At 37.7% G+C, this 23,726-nt stretch overlaps 1 protein-coding gene and 1 long non-coding RNA gene across 9 annotated transcripts in view; one reads left to right on the top strand and one right to left on the bottom strand.

Annotated features, from left to right (window-relative positions):
- The window catches only part of SLC9A9 (solute carrier family 9 member A9), a 182,223-nt gene extending 177,115 nt beyond the window's left edge, over positions 1 to 5,108 (bottom strand). The window contains exon 1 of one of the 5 annotated variants that reach the window (XM_068200782.1): positions 4,578 to 5,108. In XM_068200782.1, coding sequence (XP_068056883.1) covers positions 4,578 to 4,752 — 175 coding nt within the window. In that variant the 5' untranslated portion in view covers positions 4,753 to 5,108. The remainder of the gene's footprint in view (positions 1 to 4,577) is intronic. The other 4 variants (XM_068200781.1, XM_068200779.1, XM_068200784.1 and 1 more) reach the window with 4 other exon arrangements.
- Positions 1,742 to 22,816, top strand: LOC137479999 (uncharacterized). Of its 4 annotated transcripts, none has more exons than XR_011002639.1 (4): positions 1,742 to 2,125; positions 2,237 to 2,353; positions 12,490 to 12,589; positions 22,481 to 22,816. It is a non-coding gene; the product is annotated as an uncharacterized lncRNA (long non-coding RNA). The 4 variants fall into 4 exon arrangements; XR_011002641.1 differs by lacking the exon at positions 22,481 to 22,816 and adding an exon at positions 21,508 to 22,338; XR_011002638.1 differs by lacking the exon at positions 22,481 to 22,816 and adding an exon at positions 15,469 to 16,248.
- Positions 22,817 to 23,726: the final 910 nt, after the last annotated feature.

The raw sequence follows: 23,726 nt of genomic DNA, 5'->3' as shown, positions 1-23,726 counted from the left end.
AGCTGTAATGTCTCTTTTAGTGTGTGCATGCATTTGTGCTTGTTTAGAATCTATTGTTTAGTGTGGTTGTTTTCTGTAAATGATAGAGGATTCAATAAGCTGTAGAAAATCCCAAGACCTCTCTCTTAAGTTACACAGCATTCATGCAATAAATCAGATAATAAATCTAGCTGTAGTAAAAGACAGAATTCCTCAAAATGTGAGGGGAAGGTATGTATATGTAAAGGGAAATATGACTATGTGCACTATGAAACATGACTTCCACAGTGCTCAGCCCAATGTCCAAAATCAGGAGTCAGAAACCATGAAACCATTCATTAGTTAAAACTGTCAGGGTTATCAGCTTATTTTTGTTAGATTTCCTCTAGAAGAATCACATATTTAATTTTTAAATTCAATTTCAAATACATTAAAAATTCAACTTAATTTCATAGACGCGATGTTTTTTCATTCACTGGAGCAGAAAACATACAGGTTTTCCTTTACCATTTTTGTCCTTATGACTCAGTGTTTTAAACTACAGCCTCTGACACACTTCTATTACCAGGTATTACTTAATCTGCTCAGGTAACAGAAATATTTTGTATTTTTTAATATTTTGTACCAAGGTCTGTGCACAGACACTGGCAGAAAAAGACTATTCAAAAAGTGTTTTAAGCACATTTATTTAAATGCAGCATTGAAACAGAAAAGGGTGTCACTAATGTTACGGATTTATTTTAAAAAGTCTCAGCTGTCCTTTTCAAGTCAAATCTTGCAGGAAAATCTCACTCTAACTACAGCTCAGTCATGTTTCAACTGAAGGCAATACAGGTTCTCCAGGTTCTTCAGTGGAAGCAGGATAAAATCCTTAATTACAGATGTGACCATGGGTGGGCTTTTTTAGCCATCATGTCAAACACCTAAGCTAAACAGGACTGTTCTTTCCTCAGGATTTAATCTAGTCAGCTATTAAATGCTTTTTGTAGTAATAACACTCAGGGAGGCACTTCTAGTCATTACTTGATTTTTCCAAATATTTAAGATTTTCTCTCAAATTTCTCTGTCTCAAGAATGATGTTCCTTTCTTCACGTCATCACTACAAAATTTCAGTTTCTGCCTTAATTGTGATTTTCCTATGTCTCTTCTGAGTCCCAACAACCTTTCTTCATTGTGACTGTTGTAATCAGGAAGACAATAAAATACTCTCTTTGAGGTTCAGAGATTTCTCTTTCTGACACCTGTTCCATCCATTTCTGCCTGTGAGGTACAGGGATACTCAGAACACACCATCAGAAGGCAAATAGAATTATTTCACACAAGAGGCATACTGGATTTAGAAGGTATAAGAATCATAGTGTTCATCATTAGACACCTCCACCAAAGCTGAATCCAGAACTGATTGTGCCTCACTTCCAAACTAAATGGGATCTTCAGAAGGGACTGCCAAGGTCTACTTAAGTCAGCTTTTTCCTCTGCACACCTGTCAAAACCTGGTGAAACACCTCTAACCACTGCAACCCAAAGCCATTTCATGTGAGCACCACAATGGCTCTTCTGTCATTCAGCCGTTTTACGTTTTCCTTCCTTCCAGTCTGATCAGCTCATGCCATGGAGCACAACATTGAAGACTGGTGCATCTTCAACCAGCCTCACCTTCACCTAGGGGGTACCATCCACTCCCCAGAGGTGACAATTACTCAAGCTGAGAGCAATTTCAATTTAAATTTGGTAATTAACCTCCCATATAAAAGGCACAGCTTGACTTGCTGCTGGTTTGGGGTTTTTTTGTTGTTGAAGTTCAATTCTGCTGCCTACTTGCCAGAGTGTTTTAGCTTCCTACTCAGAGTTGAGTGGTGCTACCTCTGTGTGAGCCTGATACCTGAGTTCTGGGGAGAATGAGCAATTTGGATACATGCACTCAGTTTGCTGCTGCACAGCTCTGGGTTGTTGCTGCACTAATGTGAATGTGAATGGTGGATTTGGTACCTAATGGTTTGTGGCTGAGGCAACTGAAGATATCTGGCCTGGCAGGAGGTGGCTACAGGCACTTTGGTGTTCTATTGGCTTGTGGTGTCTTCTCCAGCACCAAGAGGCCACATCCCAGGGCTGGTGTCAGAGAGGGCTCACCTGCTCTGATCCCAGGCAAGTGGCTTTGTTTTCATCAGTGCTGGTGTAGATAATCTCCCACGCTCTTCCTGAGTGTATTCTTGCATAGGAAACTCTCTCATACCCACCTGTCTCCCTGGTATGCAGAAATCAGGAATTAAGTTGAGTTTACTATTAGTGGTCTGTTTGTCAAACCCAACTACAATGTGAAGAGAAACTTGCTTTCTGAGACTCAGGAAAGCCAGGGAATGAATGAACAGGTAAGTCTGTATTCTTCCTCGTTGTTTGCAATTGATTTTTCAGTTTGGTCTCAAAACAAACATAACAAATTGAGTCTTTAAATACTTTCAAGCTAAGTGCCTTGCTATATATATACATGTGTGCATATATATACATATACACACTTTGTAAAATAATGTCAAACTTTTGTGAATTAATTCTGCATTATTCAAAATGCTTTTTGTTTTTCTTTACTTTGTAGAAAGATTTTAAAATTAAACATAGCTGTACTTATTGCTGAACCATTGCTTTGGTAAAAAAAAAAAAATACACCTCAGTTATTTAAGTTTCTAAATAGATAGTATGGTTGGGGTTTTTTTTCCCAGCTGGAACTATTCAGCCTAAAACTGAATTCTGCTACTGAGCCTATTAAAAAAAAAAAAAAAAAAAAAAAAAGCCAACCCCCCCTTCCATTTGTTCTCTACTTTAAATAGCACTTTCAATCAGGCTGTGTTCCGTTTGTGGCTGTTCAGCATTTTGCAGTAACTGTAAAATTTCCTGGTTTTGTCTTTCTATGTTTGTTTTTTTCCCTGGTGTTCCTCCCACTGCCTTCCCTGTCCTCTCCACTGCTACTCCCCTGAGGGCACAGTTGAGGAGTATGGGCCCACCTGCCATCCTGTGGGACACACTGCAATAGGTGCCCATATCCTGTCACTTGAAGCCAGTTTATCAGTTCATTCACATATCTATTAAATAGCTATCTGAAGCTATTCATATAGCTAGTAAATAGCTCAATGGGCTGAAGCAAAGCAAACTGTAAGGACTGGGACCTCTTTTTGTGCAGAAAAGGTAGAAATTAGAATTGTTTGGAAAGGTAAGGTGAAATTAAGTGCGGGCAGGACTTGTCCCCCTGTCAGTGCTTGGTGTCATGAAGATTTTCTCCCAAAGTTGCTGCCAGTTCATCTGACAACCTCTCTTATGACCTCTGAAATTTCACTTTCTTTTCAATATTGCTATTCCATGGCATTAAAGATAACTACACCCATATCCAAAATTTTGAAGGATAAGAAGGACATCATTAGCATTTTAGATTCTAAAGATAAGCTTTTTTTCCCTGTTTGAAGGTTGCCATAAATAATGCAAGACTAAAGAGATTGTAAATAAACTATCATGAGAAATGTTTTAATAATGGAAAAGCTCTGTCCTACTGGAGCCCTTATCTCTTAACCAATCCAAAGAATATGAGCAGGTTATCCTCATGATGTGCAGAGTATGTTCTGGGCAGGCAGCAAAACAGAACCAAATGATGAAAAAACTCTAATTCCATACTTATTTATTTTTGTTTTGTTGTATTCTCCCACATTTCATTTCTGTTTTGACAGCTTTTGTCTAAATCTTCAGAAAATGCCATCAGCTGCACATGGCAAACAGCACAATAGTGAGAAGGAAGCTACTGCAGTAGAGGCACCTATCTTAACAAAACCAGTTTTGTGTATTGCACTGCTAGAGGATGTGGTGTGCATAGAATGTGTCAGAACAGGCTGACACTCAGGTAATGACTGAGCTGTTGATTTCTATCTTCCACTTTGACAGTTTGACCTCCTGTTTGTATCTTATGGCAGCAGACATGGCAGTAGAGTCTCTCAGTGAAACAGCGCTAAGAAAGTGACAAGAGAAGTCATTACATGTGTAAGTGTGTGCCACTAAACCAGAGGGTACTTAGGGGACAATGTGGAAAGTTCTGTGTGAGAGCGAAATGCAACATGGCAAAACTTCATCAAAGATTAGAACTAGGCAGGCAAGCTAAAGTTACCCTACAATGACAGCATTGAGAGCAAACCTGAGACACATTCTTCAGTGTGCTTTTCAAAGGCACAGAGCAAAGCCAAAAGAAAGCTCTCAAGATCATTTAAACTTTATTAGACATGTCTGTATCCACAAGGCTCCTTAGACTAACAGCTTTGAATGTTAGAAAAACCCGAGCAGACTGTTTTTGTCAACAGTGAACTCCCCAGCTCTCTGCTGCCCAAGCACAGGGAGCAGAATGCACATGCTGAGGATAACCAGCTCGTCACAGTTGCTCCCCTACAAGGCAGCCTCTGGCTACTTCAGGAGAGATGCTGTCACATCATTATTTTACCATGCCCTTATGGAACTGATGACATTTAATTCAGCACATTTCTGAGCTTTGTCAGCACTTGAGATCAAGTGCCTGATCATAAATATGCAACTAGTCCAGTGTTATGCTGGCACTTGAATTTATACTCACCATAAAGCATAGCTCCTCCAGTTTCATGCAGAAAGCGGAATCGATGGTTTTTAAACAACCAAATAGTTAATATTGTAAGAATGAGTAGAAAGTTAAAGATGAGCAGCTCCACAGCTCCCTGATGATAAAAGTGATCTTCATCTTTCACTGATACATATTTCTTCAACGTCTCCATTTCATTCCCTTTATAGAAAGTATGTGAAAGCTAAAAGAAGAAAAAAGAATCCCAGGAAGGAAGGTGTTGTCACCTCTAGTACAAAAACTCCAGACACTACAGAAATTCACAGCAAGCACATCTGTTTCATTTGCAGCCTCATGGTAAAGTGCCCCAGCTCAGAATTCAGCTGGATTCTAGTTACAGCTTCCTGTTTCTCTCTTAAAGCTGCCCTGTCTCATTTTTAATGGTACGATTGTTGTCGCTGGACTGTGCTTGCTCTGCCTGTGGATGCACTAATTGCCTCCAAGGCTCAGACTCTTCATTTCTAAAATTCTGTAGTAAAACTCAGTGTGTGTTCATCATGTTTTCCTGTAGTTTACAGCCCAATCTGAGTCCTAGGATTCCTATTTTGTTGTCACAGTTTAAGCTGGAAAAAATTATGTTAAAAAATGGCATAACAACTTTTACTACATTTTGGAAGTTTAAGAACCTTTCCTCTTCCCACTTCCCCATGTTTAAATGTCAATGACATAGAATAAAGGCGGCACTTTACCGTGGTGCAAAAACAGAAGAAGAAAACAAATCAGTAGATAAGGACTGCAAGATTTAGGCACTTGTACTGATGCTGCCAGAAGACAGATCTCTGTAAAAGCAAGGGTCCAATTACTTGGAATTAGAAGTACTTAAAACACCTTATTGAACTGAATAAAATGCAGTAGAATATACTTTTCATAATTTCTGCTGTTTGTACATTTTGATTTATTTAGTTCATTATCCCATTACACCAGAAAAACTCTATGTATAGCAAATACTCCTGGACTTTTCTGTCTGTGGTCAAGGCTGCAATGCATTTACATACAGAGAACTTCAAACAAGCTCTAACCTTCAGCAGAAAAACCATCAATTCTATTGCTCATTATAAAAGATAATTCTCTCATTATTTGATAGTGAATTCTCAAATTTTTTTTAAACACATTTTGGAGCTAACTAATCTGTACAAAAAATATTCCAGGTCAGGCAGTTGTCAAAGGTGAATAACTCTGGAATACCCAGCTGTCCATACTCTCAGCAGTTTTGGAGCTGTAGCTCATAATAGAATGTTCCCAGGGAGGCACTGTTTCTTCAGTCAATCTAAATATTTTATTCTCAATAATCAATCAGTTCTGTCCTCTTCATAAGTAAATTTCACCCCCTTTACAGGTTTCCCCTTTTTTCTTTCACTTTGTAAGAAAATTATTTTCATACTAGTTATTTTTTAATTAATGATTTTTCTTGGCTTACCAGATATCAGTGGTTTCACTTTGTTCTCTATGTGTTTCACTCTTTTCTCTCCTATGTGTTTCCCTTATTTTCTCTTTCTTTTTGTAGGTTTACCTTATAATTTGCAAACACAATCAGGGTTGTTCGAGTCAAAACTATATTTCTCAAGTAATTTTCAAGGGACTCTTTGTGAGATGCAAAGCTGGCAGAAACCCGAGGACGCCTCCCAAACTAATGAAGTCTGCAACTCAATTTTAAGCAAGGGTAGCAACGCTAACTGGTATTTTCTGGGAATTGTTCAGTACTGTATTTGATGTAGCAATTTCATTATACAACTAATGCAACTGTTTAAAAAAAATGTTGGTCACATAGCCAAGGCTTATAACTTTCATAGAGGAGAAAAAATAAAAATAAAGGCTTGATACGGTTTTCATAGTCACAGTTTGGAAATGACACTGACCTCAATTTTGTGGGTCTGATCATCCATCTCCAATGTGGAAGTATCAAAAGTAAGCAAAAAAAAAAAAAATCAATTTAAAATAATCACATTCGGTTTCTTTTGCAATAAAACCCAAAGATTTGTTTATTATGAAAGCCAGTTCTTTTCCACCCTGTGAAATAAGTAATTTGCAGGCGCTTATAATAAAATCAATGGTGAAGCAGCCCAAAACAGTAAAAGAAGGTAATTTTATTCTGGAAATCTCAGTGATTGGACTATTCACTTCAGATTTGGGAGACGAGGCTCAGGTTTTTATTTTAATTTACCCAAACTCATATTTTTTACTAAATAACAAGGAGTTCCTTAATCTTACTGCTACAGCAGGTGCGGTATGAAATATTTGAAACGCATAAGTGTTAATTTCCAAAGCTGCCTTTTCTCTTTTGCAAAATAGGATTGTGATTCTGCCCTATCGCACCAGATAATGGGATACATCTTTGTGAAGCAATCAGATATTACAGCAATTTGCACCACATCAGAGCTTAAATGAAAACAGAATTTCAGGTTTTGTATCAGGCTTGCAGGTGTTGGACTTGGGGCTTAAATTCTGCCAAAGCTCCTTATATAATTTTGGGAAGGTCTGGTTCTAAACAGCACTCACCATGTTACAGGACTGGGGTTTCAGGTGTTGCTTTCCTCTCAGAGGTCTAAGACAGTTTCAAATCAACTTTCCAGACCCAGCCACTCATCATAGTTGCAGCTTCTGAGTAATCCAAAATTGACACCTAAAAACTGTTGTTTCTTTTTGCATTCTCAACCATTGTATTGATTATTACTATACACTACCCGAAATATGCCAAAGATGTGATGACTAAGGCAGAGTAACTGTTGCAAGATGTTTGTAAGTGATAATTTCATACATGCATTGGGGAAATATATTGGAATGAAGTAGTGAAGGGCCTTAAGAATGCTTTTTGCTTTTAATAATCTGGTGTCATTTGGTACCTATAGGCTACTTAGAGGGATGCCTCAAATGTTCAGAGTCGTACATGGAGAAGCTCTAATGTGAAAGCTGTGGGTAATAGATGAGCCTGCATGAAATGTTTCAATCCTGTTAGTTTTGTTAGACCTTGTCCTGACTGGTATGGCTGTATTATTTTTCTCTGCATGCCATGTGATTTTATAAGAGGTACACAGAGCCAGAAACCTCTTGAGCTAAATTAAGCCAAATCACCTCTCCAGTGTTTCTTTAGAAAATTTTTGTTATGTACAGTTTTGTAAAGAATGATGAGTCTGAGTGGATTAGGAGCAGCTCTGTTGAGAAGATAGAGCTACCCATGGAAAATACACAGAAAACCAGTATGGACTCAGAAAACCTTATCTGGGTTTGCAATAAGGTCTCACTTTAAAAACTGTTGGCAATGTGACCAGTTAATGTTTTTTAATGTCTTTCCACATTATTTCAGGTAAACCTATTTTTAGGGGTATCCAGGCCCTGCAGCAATTTCCCTTCCTAAAAATGGAATAACTTCTCTCCAAGTTTTGGTTGGTTTGCAGGTTAAATAGGAAAACAATCTGTTGCAATAGCTGCATCATAATTCCAATATTGATAACAAATGATAAATTAAGAAGGAAGGGAACTTGATACAATAGAAAGGTACATTTTGGCTTTAATAACAGGCTACTAGGTGAATAAAGGAAGTCTTCATGGGGAAGATATTTTGAATATTACTTAACAGGTGAAAAAGACAAAACAAGTGAAAGTTTTTGTGGAAGGCAGTATGTCAAGTAATTCTCATAATACTATGTTCTTACTACAAATAGTATTTGCTTCATCTTTTTTTGGCATGGAATTTTAATGAACAAGAGGTAGTAGTCTTATTTTCTGTGACTGCCTTATCAACTCTATGGGTTTCACAGAACCATCCTTAGTTTGGCAGATGTAGAAGTCTGCTCTAATAGAAACTATCAAGATGAAATAGAAAGCAAGAGGAGTCTTGTAAATCAGTAGAGGGATTCTCACCTTGGAAGATATAAAGTCAGAAAAGGAGAATAATGTAAAAATTATAATAAGTTATTGTTAGTGGGAATTCCAAGCAAAGATACTATGCTTTAGCAACACTGGCAATTCTGCAAGATTAGGAAAAATATAGACAAGAGTAAAAGCAAACACTGAAAACAAGTGCATCTGTATATATCATTAAGACCAAGCCAAACCAACTCTGAAACTGAGAAATCAATCACTTTGTGAGTACACAGATAACAAATGTTCTGTCACAGCTCGCTTGCCTAAAATCCCCAGACAGACTGGAACAGGATTAGTGGGATCACAAGTGGTTATCCTTCTCTAATCCATTCCAGCCAAGAAGATGTGCCTGGCTCCTGCTCTGATACACAACTGCCCAGGAAATACTGTGGGCTAAGGCCACTCAAGGCCACTAAGCCCACAGTGGTGGGCTAAGCATAATTTATAACTGCCAGGCCTCTGTGCATTTTAAAATCTCTTCTACTGCTTAGAATAGTCCTCCTATGAAACCAGTTTATTTGCTGGTTGCTATTGATCTTGTTATCTTTTTTTCTGAGGTCAGACACTGGTTTTTCTTATTTGATATTGCTGGTATTCAATCTACATGGGTCACAGAGCCTCTAGAGACAGAAATAAATCCACATAATCTCTGTATGTTACAGCTATTACACTTAGCTGAAAAATAGCTTTAACAATAATTTCTGCTTACTGGAATACAGCTTTCTATCCAGAAGATAAAGTCAGTTTTGGTTTTTTCCCCCTCCTTGGTTCACAGCCTGTTTTACTGACTTATTAAAATACTGTACTAATTATGATGAATATACATGGAATTGAGTAGAACTGGACTTCTAATCTCCCAAGACTTGTGATCCTTCTGCTTGTATGCCACTGTCTAGAAGCATTGTATCAATGGAGAAAAATCTTTTCTCCCCTTAGAGCATGAGTAAATTTGATGCACCCTGTGATAACAGGTAACAACCAGCTCATCAGTCATGCTGGAATCTGCCTTCAGAGACCAAATTCAGTTTAGACAGATCTGAAATGTTCATAGGTGCTTTTCTCACTGGTAAGAGAGAAATGCAAGCATGGCTGAAGAAACAGAAACTTTGAAAGACAGGAGGCACTTTGGTTCTATGAGTTGTTAGAGGAGAGTTAATCTGTTCCAGTTTAGACAGTTTTAGGCAACAGGTTCAGAACTAAATGACTTCTTACAAAATTGTGGAAAACTGATATTATCTATTTATGCAGTTTAAATTAATCCACACAATTGAATGTCAGGATTAGGAAGGAAGTATTTCCAACTTTACTTCTGTGGGTTTAATGCTCATTTTCAGCTTGAGCTGCTGCCCTGTGGTATTTTAAAAAATATTTTAATAAACTAAAAAACAATCTAGATAATTTTTATCATTACAATTTAAAGTTAAATCTTTCTGAATTACAGTTTCCTGGTAGTAGATGACTTTGGGGAGCTGACTCATGTTCAACTCTTAGAACTGTGGACTTGTGCATATACCCTGGTCTAAGTTTAGTTTCCTATAAAACAGGCAGTGCATCAGTCTCACAGATTATGCTACAAGCTGGAATGTGTGTACTAAAATCTGGGGCAAAAAGGTCATTGAATTCCTTTGTCTTTTCCGTGTCCTGTGTCAGTAGTTTCCCTGCCCCACTGAGCCTGGGTGTACGCTTGCAGGAGCCACTTTTGCTGCCCTTTTCCTTATATCCCTACTGACTTACAGCTCTGTGGCAGCGTTTCTCTGTGTGCTCAGGCAAGGTCTCTGTATTCCTCCTGGGTTACCTGTTTCTGCTTCCAATTATCTACTTCCTTTTCCTGTTTGAGCTCAGCCAGGTGTTTCTTCATCCACACCAGCCTTCTGCCAGGTTTGCTTGACGTTCTGCATGTTGGGAGGTCCTTGTGGCTTGAAGCAGCTCTCTTGGAGATCAATCTCTTCTGGACTGTTGATATTAATATCCCACGCTTCCGTATCGATGGTGATACCACACCACTGACTCAATTGTGTTGAGTAAACAGCAACTACAGAAAAACTGCTGAATTCAGGATTGCCACACCACAGCAGTAAATATCTTGACTGTCATTGACATTTAAGGCTTAACCCCTCCCCCCCCCCCCAAAAAACCACCAAACTCAATCCCCCCTCCCTCCCAAACCCCCAAAGGCTGCCTGAAAAAGTATTTTGGTACAGAGCTTTTTGTTTTACTCAGGTACATTGTTCATCAGTGTGTCATTTGGTGACTTCTGTTTCAGATACAAATTATATTACATTGCATTATGTTGTAACAAAATGCTAATAAGGAATGCAGGATCAAATACCTGATTTAACTGCCTTGCATGACAAGGGCTGCTCTTTTCCATGAGTCGAATCTGATAGCACATCCCACTAGAGGGCTCTCGTTACCCGTGAAATGGAAATCTGACTTGAGCACTACTCGTTTTTTTTATCAATTTTCCAGGTTAAAGATAGGTTTTGGTTTATTTAAACAAAGCATTGTAGTGGATCAGTATACTGGATTGGATCCTATTTGGAATTTGTAATTACTTTTGTGACTTTATTTTCAGAGGAAGCATGCTGATCCCACTCATTTACTTTTAGTTTGTGAACATGAACATTTTAAATAATTCCTAATTAAACTAAACATCTTGCCCCAGTTCTTATTTCCATTAGAACAGTAGGAATCAGATTAGTCTAAAGCTATTATTTTATAGGTTCTGCCAATATCACTAAGCTATTTTTTGTGGGGACTTAGGTTTACCTATGCTGGCCTTTCTTATGTGCAGATAACCCTGGTGCCTAGCTCAGAGCCTAAAAGCGTATTTTACAGAAATAGACCTGTAATTAGCACTGCTGTTTTCATCCCTAACAGTATCCAAACAGCAGCTGTTCCTTTTTTCATTTCAACACTGTTTAAAAACTTGTATATAAGTCACATGAAGAGCAGTTAATCATCATTTCTATATAATTGTACTGTGTTGTCTGCAGCCACGTTTCAAGAGAACAGATTGTGTTCTTCCATTTTGAAGACAAACAGGGCTATGTTTGTAAAGGAATGTGGGCACAAGAAATGCAGGCAGGTGCTTTTGAAAATCCTGATGGACTGTAACTCCTATTGCAGACAAAGTTTGGCCCTACACTCTTTTGTAGTAACCAATTTTTCATTAAGAGAATTATGTCGGAAACATAACTAATTTAGATCTGGGAATATCTCTTTGGAGTGCCATATTGCTTTCCTTACCCAAGGAAAGGCCCTCTCTCATCTCCAGTTGAGGCCCTGGCCTGTGATCTCTCTTCCTTTGCCATTCTCTGTGTATGTTTGGGACAATAATTTCTCTTTACTCTGAGCCATGTTTTACCCTTATGTTGCTCTTGCTTCCAACCTCCTAATTCACAAACCTCTTTTCTTCCAACTGACAGTTTTCAAATATTTTTCTTGTTCTCGGTAAACTCTAGTTGCTATAGAGACACCTGATGATTACAGAGACAGTGACTACCTTTGTTAGAACCTCAGTTGCTATAGCAATGACTATGGCTGTGGGTTCAATGAAATCTGCTACATGGTTCATGCCCTTTTACACAGCAATACAGCTTGTAAAAGCTTCTTTTAATTGTTATGCTCAGTAATGAGACTGTGAGCCAAATTCTGTTCTAATTGAAGTCAGTGGGAGTTTTGCCATTAACTTCGACCACAGTTTGATCCTAAACTCCTCTGTCCATAAATAACAAAAGGAATCCACTTTCAGCACTGTGGCCAACAGGGTATGGCTTCATTCAGTCAGTAACAGCTGAGCCTGGGAACAAAGCTTTGATGTCTGTGCCTGTATTTCAGTAAAGTCTGACTTAAATGATAATCTTTTTCTTTTGAATATCATAGAAGTTCTGTGACTAAATAGTCAATTCTCAGATCAAACATATCATAGTCCTTGTGAGGACCTATGTGTATTTTTTTTAAACAGAAGAATGGTGAAACAAAAATGTAATCTTTAAAGTACTTAGACTATTTGTTTTTCTTCTAGGAGAAATGTTTCCCTTTTGTTGCTTTGTGGGAATAGTGACAAGAAAGTAAACATTTTCAAGGAGATATCTTCACTTCACAGAAGAGGTATCCCTACTTAAAAGGTAGATATAATGCTGTTCTTCCAAAGGATGTTATTTCTTGGCAGTGTCCCTGAATTTTTTTTTGACACTGTGGGAATGACCTCTGAAGAATGTCTTAAAGTCAACTTTGTATTTGAGATATTTCTGTTCTATTTAAGGTATCCTGGAGATATTTTCAAAGTCACAGGAATCCCATTCAAGTAGAAGTTGAGGTTGGAAAGCATTATATTTGATGTGTCCATCCACAGGTGTTTGTTTCATTAGGTTATACCCAAATGATCACATATTATGACTGTTGTTGTCATTTGTGCTTTTATCTGGCAGCCTCTTCAGGAACTCATTATTTTTCTCCTCTTTCTTCTCTCTCCTTCACTGTTTCTGTGAAGTTATGGGGAAATTTGCTAGGAGTTTGTGTCAGAACAGTTCTTGCCCTTGATCCCATCCATAAGGGTTAAGCTACAGGCAAAATTACCAAATGTCTAATTTTCAGCATGCCCAGAATAAAAACTCTGACATGCCCACTTCAACCTGCTGCAAAATGAAAAACCTAAGAAGTCCTCTTATAGACTTCTACCATGCATATTTTGTGTGACAATCTGCTCTTTTTAAGCAGTCATGACTAGATGAATAAAAGTACCTGAAATAAGTGCCACTGAACTCTTTAGAAAGAGCTAGGCCAGAATGAACAGAGCAGAGATTTTCATTAGCTATGGGAAAAGTAAGAAATTGTGAAACATTGCCATTACAGTTGAAAAACTTAAGTGACACCTTGTATCAGCACATATTGTGTATACATTTCTACTAGAGTCACTCCCCAGGTACTGTCAGATGTCTGCAGAACATCAGGACTCTCTGGTACTCCCATGCTTTTGGTGTGCTCACTGCTCTGTAGCATTTTTTGTACCCAGACCAAGATACAGAAGAATCCAGACTCACCTATCTCTCCTTTCCCTTCATATAATTTCCTCAAAACCTGGCATTTTTATTTCTTTCTTCTGCTCTCCAAAGATAAGCTGTGCAAGACTCCTAAGATGAATAATGAAAAAAATAAATCCTTTCTTATGAATTCTGCTCTCCTCTGGTGATCAGTTTCATTTGCTGCTCCAAGACCATTTAGGCACTCCTTTGTTTGTACACAAGCCTGTTGGTCAAAGTGGTCGTTCTTACTGTTTATGAATGCCAGGCTTTCTGTGAGTAGAGGCACATGAATTGTAAACAATGATCTATTGTGAATCCTGTGCAATTATCTTCTTGAATTTCTGATTAATTTAGCACAAAAAAACCCCCAAAAAAAACCAAACAAAAAAACCCCAAACAACAGAATGAAAGAATAATTCAGGTTGGAAGGGACTTCAAAGGTCATCTCGTCCAAAGTCTGGGTCAGCAGAGATTGAGCTCCAAGATGCTCAGTGTCCTGCTGTTTTTGTTTTTGGGTTTTTTTTTTTTTGGGTTTTTTTTTTTTTTTTGGTATTTAATTTGCAGGCATAAGAGAGAGGAAGCAAAGAAGTACTGCATTCAGTAGTGTTAGAATTTTGAGTTATATATGCAAAAAAATTTATCATGTAGAGATGAAATTCAAAAGTCATACATAAACTCCATCATACTCAAAGCATCGTATGGTGACTCCAGCATTTTCTTTCCTCTGTCAGTTTGGACATGGAATAATATTACAACTGCATGCTTTTCTTGCTGAAGTTTCAGTTTCTTAGGCTTTACATGAACATCTTCCACCAGTCTGTTATGGAAGACACAGGAGACTGAAATACTAAAAATTCTTAGGGACCAATAATTTTTGTGAGATTTTCTGCTTTGCTAGGAAAGGTTTTATGTATTGTGATTTGTGTAATCTGTTCTATTTCTGAGCCATATGAGGAATTTTTTCCTGTCTTCTAACATGCAAATACAATGCATTTTAGATTATTTATATAGTCTGCTTGGATGTCTAGTGAGTTCTTGTATGATTTACAGACAAACTGTATTCTGGTATTTGAAAGAGAGATGTATTTTCTATGCCCTTCTAGTAAAAGTACATTATCTGACATGAGCAACAAACAAACCCAAGGCTGTGTTTGTTGCTGTCAGAGGGCAAACAGATACTTATTCCTTGTTTGAGGCTGTTCTTTCCATCCATGTCCCTTATTAGAACTTGCAGCAGTTCTCTGGCCCTGGTAGAGAGAGGAACTGCTGGGGCTCCCCATCCCAAGGTACTAAAGCCTTGGAACAAGCTAGATTTGTGAGTCTTCAAATCGCGCCGGTTTTCTGACAAGTGCTCCCTAATAAATGCTCAACTGATTAAGCAATGCACTGCCAGGACACTGAGACTGCTGTGGATGTTGTCTCTCACAGGTCAGACACTGTTTAGGAGGAAACAGCATATCTGCTCAACATCCTTGGAAGTACAAGAAAACAATTTTAGGATAAATCAGCTAAGTATCCCAGACAAATTGGTAGGAAGTTACTTAAACTGAGCCAGCACTTGTGGCTTTCCTGCTTTGTTCTCAGATTTGCTGTTAACAGTGCTTTTTATCCACCTTGTCCTTTCTTTTCCAGTCTTCTGCCTCCATTGCAGGTCAGGACAAACAGTTGTTCCTTATAGAGCAGCTCTATCAAGAAAAAAAGGAAAAAGGGTGTTGGACTTAGATTTACATACTGCTGGTGCTTGACATGTCTTCTCTGGAGCACAGCTTGGACTCTTCCAGTAATGTTCTCCCCACCATGTCTGACAGTCTAAGCCTGGCAACACTCTGCCTGCTGAGCACAGCCCTGCAGGTGTGCAGAGGACTGCAGGGGAGGGCCTCACCCACCAGAAACAAGATTCTCTAAGGTGGAAAGAGCCATAAGTAAGTGATTATTAGATCAATGTCTCACAGCTGTCCTTTTAAAATTTGTTTTGGTAGCAGCAAACCCCAGAACTTTTTTGAATCCACATATTCTGCCACTTCAAAGAGGAATAAACTGAACTGGTCTAGGAAAAGAGGAGAAATTGGAACTCACTGACCAGTTGCCTTTTACTGGATGTGAAGGCAAAATAGTCATAAAGATTAAGCATTCCTCTTGTTGCTTGGATCTTCTTCCCACCTTCTAAATGTATAGAGAAATAGGCTTTAAATGTAGTTCTTTATATATTTCACAATATTCCCCATGAGAAAAAAAAAACCCAGGGTACTTCTGGAGTCTTAAATGGGATATATTAAATCACAAAACATGTTTGCTACATTCCTGTGCAAGCTTAAAGGTTCTCTTTGTGACTCCAGAAGACTCTGCCAGCAAAACACAGGCTATTATGTTTATCTGTTCTCTGGTTTTGAATATGGCTTTTTGTTGAAAGATCCATTTCAACATGGGTGAGCAAATGGTCACTTATTTCCTCTGAAAGAAAGCAATTCCTTGAATTCCATTCACATCTTGCATACTGATTTAATCTTAGGGGCTTTAAAATAAGTAAAACTGAAAATACCATTATCTGGCTTTGGGAGTTGTTCCTCTATCTAGGAATGATGAATTTAAAAATTTAATATTATTGCTAACAACATTTGGAATGTGGCTATAATAATGTTTTATAACAATAGATATTTTTCATATGTTACAACAGTAGAAAAAACCACAATGTTGGCATTTTGATAACACAATGGGTTGCATTTTCCAGATGAAAGTTCAGATTTCAAAATCTCCTCCTGAATCCCCCATAGAAAATAATTCCATGGAATTTAATAATTTTTTCTCACATAGACCTAAACTTCTCAGGAAAAAAAAGTTAGCAAAAATGTTTTAATATATTATATAAGGTACTAAAATGTTCAGCATATCATCACAATGAAACATTATATGCTGAGAAAAACCTCTTACTTTATTGCTTTTTTACAAGAAAGTGTATCATATAAGTTTTCATGTAATATTTCAACAGATATACAGATTTTAAAATGTAATTTTTAAACTGAATTGCAGTCATGGTAGACAAATAGAGGAATATTTGGATACCAAATGGGAATTGGCAAATTTTTATGTCCTTCTTTAACAATTCTAGAATTCATATTAAAATTATAATTTTGCAAAGGAAAATAGGACAATTTTTGATATTGCAAGAACCCTCTGAGATAATCCTCAAATTTATCAGTCATTTGGGAAGGGACCATAGGAATAGCTAGCCAGGTAAATAATGTATTTTAAACAGAACTTTTGCTCAGGAACTAAATCTACAGTTAGCTTGATTTGCCATCTGCTCAGCCATAAATTATTGTTGTTTTCAGCTTGGCTTTTTCTTTCTGTGCAATTTAAATCAGACACATTTTTTTGCAGTTCATAGAGTTGATATTGCCATGAAAACAAACAATCACTACTTGTTACTTGTGTTCTGCCATTCTGCCTGAATTCATTATGAAAATAAATCCTATTTGATATTTTTACATCTGTATTTAGCCACTTTAGGCCACCTTTTTTTCTAATACCACGTACTGTGGTTAAATACAGTATGTTCTTTGTCCTAAGGAAGCAGTAAAATTACTTAAAATAGTCCAAACATCTTCCTTTAAGTGAGGTAACATTTTCAAAAGTACTGTAAATAATGGATTTTGTTTCCAGCATTCATATCTGTAAGCAAAAGTTGCTTTCTGAGCTTCTGTTGCAAAGCAAATAGAAGTCAATGCAGTGTGACTTAGTGGGGAAAAAGATATTTTTCTTAAATAACAATAAAAACTTGGGGTTTTATAAATAGGATTTTTTCTTCCGACTCCTTTTCACATGATGGATTTTGTTACAAAACCCCAACCAAACAAAACACAACAACAAAAACCAGACAGTGATTATGAAATCTTCAAGGAAAATGTAAAAGGACTTCTGGAATTAAACTACTCTTCACAACAAATCACCCTGTATTTTCCCACCTTTCTCTTCTTGAGACATTGGACAACTGTTACAACTCATGGTAGTACATCTACAAAGAAAATGGGAATTGGTCCCATCTCTCTTTCATGAAGAGGCAGAAACCATTTCCTATGGGACTGTCACATCGTCTTGTAAGAAAATTCGTACAGGAAGGACAGGCAAATTCAGCTAATACGTGGAGTCAAGGAATAACTGAGCCCTCAATACCGAGATGAGTGTTGAGATGGAACTGGAAGCAGGCAGCATCACTCAAAATATGGATCCTGTAAACCAAGAGAAAAACTGTCTGGAAAGCACAGAGATCATAGGAAGCCACTTCCCAATATCTTAGTGGTTTTGTTTTTTCTTTGACCCCAGCATGACTATTTTGGGAGCTATGGTACTTCTTTTTCAGAAATTGATGCTTTTGGTAAGACAAACTCAGAGTGAAAATTGCTAATAATAAATGTACAACTAATGAAATCAACTTCTTCTGAAGTCAAGATATGAGAGAATAGAGACATCTGAACTCCTTTCCTGACTTTGCCACATATTTTCCATAGGGTAGTTATCATTTATGACTTGTGGGATATACTTTATTTCTGTTTCCAAATGATTTTGGAATTCCTGAGTAGTTACAGTGCAAGTGTTCAGAAGTGTAGTTGAAGAATTGCCATGTAATTCAACATTTTTCTAAAGTAACATATCCAACTATAGAGGGGCTTCATATTTTGATGTTGCCATGCCCAACCCTTTATTTGGAAGAAATGCTGCCAATAGCTGTACAGAGGACTTTCCCTCCAACTGCCTTCTGCTTCAGTCCCATTTGCCGTAATCTAAGATGTCTTTGCTCTCTAAGCACTTAACTATGGAGTGTAATTCAGAAGCCTCCATTTTTAAGTTACTTCCACAGTGTACAGAGGTTTGCATGGGAGAATGGCGTTTCTAAAACTGCAGAATCATGGAAAACTGGAACCTTGCCTGTAGGAGTACAAAATTATGGTTGTCAACTGTGAGCATGCCCAATTTCTACATGTACCTGTAAGTGTGAGATGTATATTAACACCACTGAACAATATTGTATCATAAATGGGTTGAATGAGCACCTTCTGTTCACTTGAATACTGAATAATATACTGAGGAAGATGAAATCAACACCAGTTAGTGCCATACATAAGTAAGTGTGGGGAAAAACTAGCATGGAATCTATGTATTAAAAGGTGTTCTTCAGAACAGCAGACCTCAATGTTTAGCATGTCTTCATGCATGATGCTTTTACTATAAACTCTGCAATGTCTTTTTCCTTGTACCATTAATGTCTAGGAAGCAAGATTTTCATCTGCAACAGCAGCATTTGGACAGATACTTTAAAAATTTAATTGGAAAAAAAAACCTGTTGCAGTGAGTTGGATTTCTGTCCTGTCCCTGCTGGAAACACAAAGTTGGAGTCCGAGTCGAGTCACAAATGAAAGAGTAATTTTATGCCAGTCACCATCTGTGCAGCATCCCAGCACTACCACACATCCAAGCATGTAATGCTCTGAAATCCAAGTTACAGGGACACGCGTCCTTACCTCAGTAGTGAGAGGTACTGCAGTGCTGCTTGGGAACACTTAAGCAGCGACTGCACCATGGTTCATTGTGTTACTGCTTCACTTATTAAAAGCAGATCCTCATCTCTCTTCTATCAGAGGAAAAGGAGATCACAATTTGGCACCATAGCATTGAAATAACTCATCTGCTTGCCTAATGCATTATTCTGTTAAGCCCCAATAGACCAACCAGTCCCAAATAGAATCCCCTACTTTTTGTTTTAATCCTTCTGCACTTTCAAATGTATTTCCAATATTGGAGATTTTTTTTCTGCATGGAAATAGAATTACATCTTTAAGTTTGGGCAATGAAACATTTGCATCTGGCACGAGTGACTTTGATACCTACAGATAGATTGCATTAAGCTGACTTTGCTGCTGAAAACTGACAGGGCTTACAATTATGCCATCACTGGATCTGCAGAAGCAGAGCAGGGAAGCAGCATTTGTGAGGCTGCTCTGTGCCAGATGGCACACCATGGCAGAAAAATCTATTTGAGCCCTTGTGTTCTTGCATTATAACCAGCAGATTGTCAGCTGGAGTAAAGTACAGAAAGTATGTAATTTAACTGACCTTGTCTCTGTAGGAATTTTCAGATCAGAGGATGAAACCCTTGATGTTTTTCCTTGGTGAGGCTGTTTCATTTTTTCTTCTCTCTCTTGTACGAGATGTATCAGTAGTTGGTAAGGACTGCTGCAAAACTTGCTCTGAAATGTGAATGATTTTTGAACCTGAAAGAGATGCCATTTTAATAAAATGGCACTCTTTAATACTGCTGCTCAATCCTATGACCTCAGATCCCTTAAAGTAAGCTTCTTTGGACTGCAAATTACAAAGTACAGCTCTATTCATTTTCATGAGTGCAAGCTAGAAGTTCTGTAATTTCATGTTGTGATTTTTAAGTCAAACTTCAGACACAAAATCAGGCTGCTTTGTAATTCATCTGCAACTTCCCTGGATAAACCACTTCAGTGTGAAGACCAAAGCACCTTGTGATGTAACACAGAGTGGCCAGTAGGTACCAACCTTTGAGCTGAATTTGCTGTGGTTGTGATGTACCTAAACCCACTTGTGTGGATGTAACCACCTTTCAAGGAAAGCCTGAGGCATGAGTAACCATGATCTCTTTATTCTAGTCATCCTTATTACAAGGTCTGCAAACATGTAGGCCTTGTTGCTGTGTCCATCTGCAAAGCTGGGAAAGCACTATATGTTTTTCCATATGTGAAACTGTTGGCTGAAGCTAGAACTGGCTTTCAGGTTACACAGCTTGACAGCAACTTGTTACTTATTTCTCAGCAAAGCCTCAGCAGAGTGTTAAGCAGATTACTACATCTCTCAGATGCATTTTTCTCCTTCTGATATATCTACTATTGTAACATATGAAGTTGAGTTTTCATGAGCTTCATATTTCCTAGACCAGAAAGGACACTCAGACACTTCGGTGCCTTACATACTGCATACAATTAAATTCAAGAAAGCTACCTCTTGGTTAAGCTAAATCCATTGCTTAACTGACCAACCGTTTATTCTGCAAGTGTGAACTGGAAAAAAACACAGAATCACAAATTAATTTAGAATGGAAAGGAAGTCAGAAGATCATGTAGTCCATTTCCCTGATGAATGTATGCCCAGTGTGGGTTGATTTCAGCTGATTCCATGAGACCTCAGCCTTTCTAGGCTTGTTATCAACTTGTTATGAGCCTTTGGGACTGCAGTGGAATGGCTCTGAACACTCCAGCAGTAGGTGCTGACTGACACAGTGGATTCCACCTCTCAGCAAAAATTTATTTTCCAAACTTGTAAACCAGCCTGCAACATTTAAAGAAAATTCTGCTTCCAATACACCTTGGTTGTTTTATTGAATTTTTAAGAATCCTCAGTGGTTGCTTGACTAAGAAGAAAGGAAAATCTGCCTGCATAAGCCAAGGCAAAATTGTTCTAGATAATTATTTCCTTGCTGGACATAAATTTCTCTTTTATTAGACAAACACTTTGGAAATATTTTTTCCTAGACTAAACTAATTCATCTCATGAGACAAATGTGGAACTTCTCATAGCTCCTATATAGTAATAGTGCCGATTCTGCACTAAATAACATTTCTAACATTTAGTTAAGAAAAAAAATTAAATTATTTTTGAATTGTATTTTTGGGGAAGAGATGCGCAGACTTTTCTTTGAAAGCATAGCCCTTACAATTTTTTAAAATCTATCTGTCTTGGTGTGGTTTATTATTCTCCAGGTTGCTTCTCTAAGTGATCTCTTTCATGTAAGAGTAACAAAACTAGTTTGGTTTTTTCCACTAGTTTGTGGATTTTCTCCATTCCATAGAAATCAGAGCTTTATCCAACTCTTAGCATTAAAGCAGAAATACTTTAATTCCCTTTAGCACTGCTGTTTTCAGTGACTCAGTCTTCCATGCCTTTTAAAAACCCTCTGCTGCTTGTTGCTTTAGCACATATTCCTTGATGCTCTCACTTAACAGATATAATTGTGTTTAAAATGAGTGGTTCATTTATCAGTGACACTTGAACCTGTAAGGAATTAGCACTGGTGCCTCCAGAACACTGCAGCAGTGCTGACAGCTGAGATGTCTGTGACTGCAGTTATGACCTACACAGGAGAAAACAACTTGGGAAGAGTCCTTACAGGAAAAAAGAGTAGCCTTAGTTAAGGAGGGACATGTAGGCCATTAGTGGATCTTGGTAACACTTCCACAGTTTAATCCTTTACTTTGGAAATCTGATCTTGACTACAACATTTTCTAATTAGAAGCTAATTTCAGATCTTCCTTTCCTAAACAAATATTCTTAAAATGGTGCAGTCCCTTGACTATAATTATTTTCAATATTTTGCAGTGTTTTCAGAAGCTCTGCTTAAAGACACTGTTATATTGGCAGCCCTATGCTAAATCTTGAATGTACCTACCTACCTGTGTTCTATCTTTTCTACATCAAATCTTAATTTTTAAACATATTAATTGCCATGTACTATGTTCTGTTTTTATTCTTTGTGTTTAACTTTCCTTACAAAAATGTAACTCCTATTATCACAGTTTAAAATTTAGCTTTATATTTCTCGTTACTATAATTCTCATTAGCTGTCATAACTTGTTCTAGCACATACTTCGTACCACAGTAAAACTGATTTAATTTCTCTTTTAATTTAGGTAATTATTTATCTGCTAGGTGAAGCTTTAAGATTGTTTGGCAAGTATAGCATATTCAAATACTTAATTTTCTCAACCATTTCTGTATTAGGTTTATGTGGCAAGATTTTGCTCGCAGGGGCGTGGTGTGTGTGTGGTGCAGGGGTGGTATGAATAAAGGAATAGAAAAAAAACTTCAGCTCTTAAAAAAGTAGCATCCTTTGTGGCAGCTATTTCTAAGTCAAGTTCTGTGTTTCATGACTGTGGTAAGTACTTTCAGAGTCACCAACTGTTTCTTTGTTTCTTCCAGTATGACTTAATTTTAATGAGCTCTGTGATTTCACATTACGTTCCCTACTCCTGGATGGTATCAAAATGCAGTTAAGAGAACTTCTGAATCCTTTAGAAGATTCATCCCAGTGGCAGCAAACTTTCAATTAGGTTTAAAAAATATATCAATAAATGGACATGAAAGCAAGGGTTTTAGCCCTTCAGTTTACACTGAAGTTGAAGCGTTTGAAGATGCAATGTTTTATAAACAGAATAATAATGGACCTACTGTCAAACAGTTGATCTGCTGACAATGTTCAAATATTTGCATTTGTTTCATGTGTGTAAACCAAATATAGTAAAACGAAGAATCTTATAGTTGTTTTATTCTTTGAAAGGTGATACTGTTTGCAGGGTATGGACACTTAGGGACAAATTACTGGGCCAAAGCAAATGTCCCTGTAGACCAGTAGCCTGTCATGAGGCATATCCAGGAAATGGATGTCTAGGAAGCAGCAGGAATAGGGTTTACACGTACTGTTGCCTAATACTTCTGCAGTCTTTTTGCACCTGAACAGTCCTTTTCAGCTCAGGGACTTCCAAAGTCAGTTTCCATGTACTTGGTTAGCACCAATGTGCTTCTTTTTTGTGAACTCTCCATTCCTCCTTAGAACCAACAGAAACTCTGGCCATCTGCAATGCCTTTTGGCCTGGAGTTCCACAGCTCTGTCACCCAGTGCAGCACTCATTGCTCTGAAACAGGATCCTACAAGCTTAATTTGTGGGGGCGGCGTTAATTGGTTCTTGTAGTTGTGGTGGTAGAAAAGCTGAAGAACTTCTGAGACATACCCATCCTTTCCATCACACTCACCATCTTGTACTTTATCATATCCTTCCATGATATCTTTTCCTCAAACCCAATAGTCCTAGTTTACTTCATGGCTTCTAGGAAGGAAGTTATATTTTTGGTCAACCTTCAGCTCTTCAAATCTTTTCCAGTCCTAGTTTATGGTTTGTTTTTTTAACAGGACCAGCACAACAAACAGTTCAGATTTTAATTCTTTCAACCCTTTTCTATGCCACATAAATGCTCTCCTTCTACAAGTAAAACTAGAGATTTCAATCTGACTTGTAATCTCTCTGTGTTATATTTTCCTCATCTTTAAGGAAAGGATAGTATAAAATACTTCTCTGTCAAGGTTTCTAAGAAGATGGACGTGATTATTTTACTCTTGCTGACATGAGGAACACGTATTTCCTCTGCCCTCAGGACCAAAAGACACTCA

This window comes from Anomalospiza imberbis, chromosome 10 (genome assembly GCF_031753505.1).
Source record: "Anomalospiza imberbis isolate Cuckoo-Finch-1a 21T00152 chromosome 10, ASM3175350v1, whole genome shotgun sequence".
In the NCBI taxonomy this organism is placed as follows: domain Eukaryota; kingdom Metazoa; phylum Chordata; class Aves; order Passeriformes; family Viduidae; genus Anomalospiza; species Anomalospiza imberbis.
The sequence above is the reverse complement of the archived record's forward strand: the minus strand, read 5'-3'. Positions and strand labels throughout refer to the sequence as shown.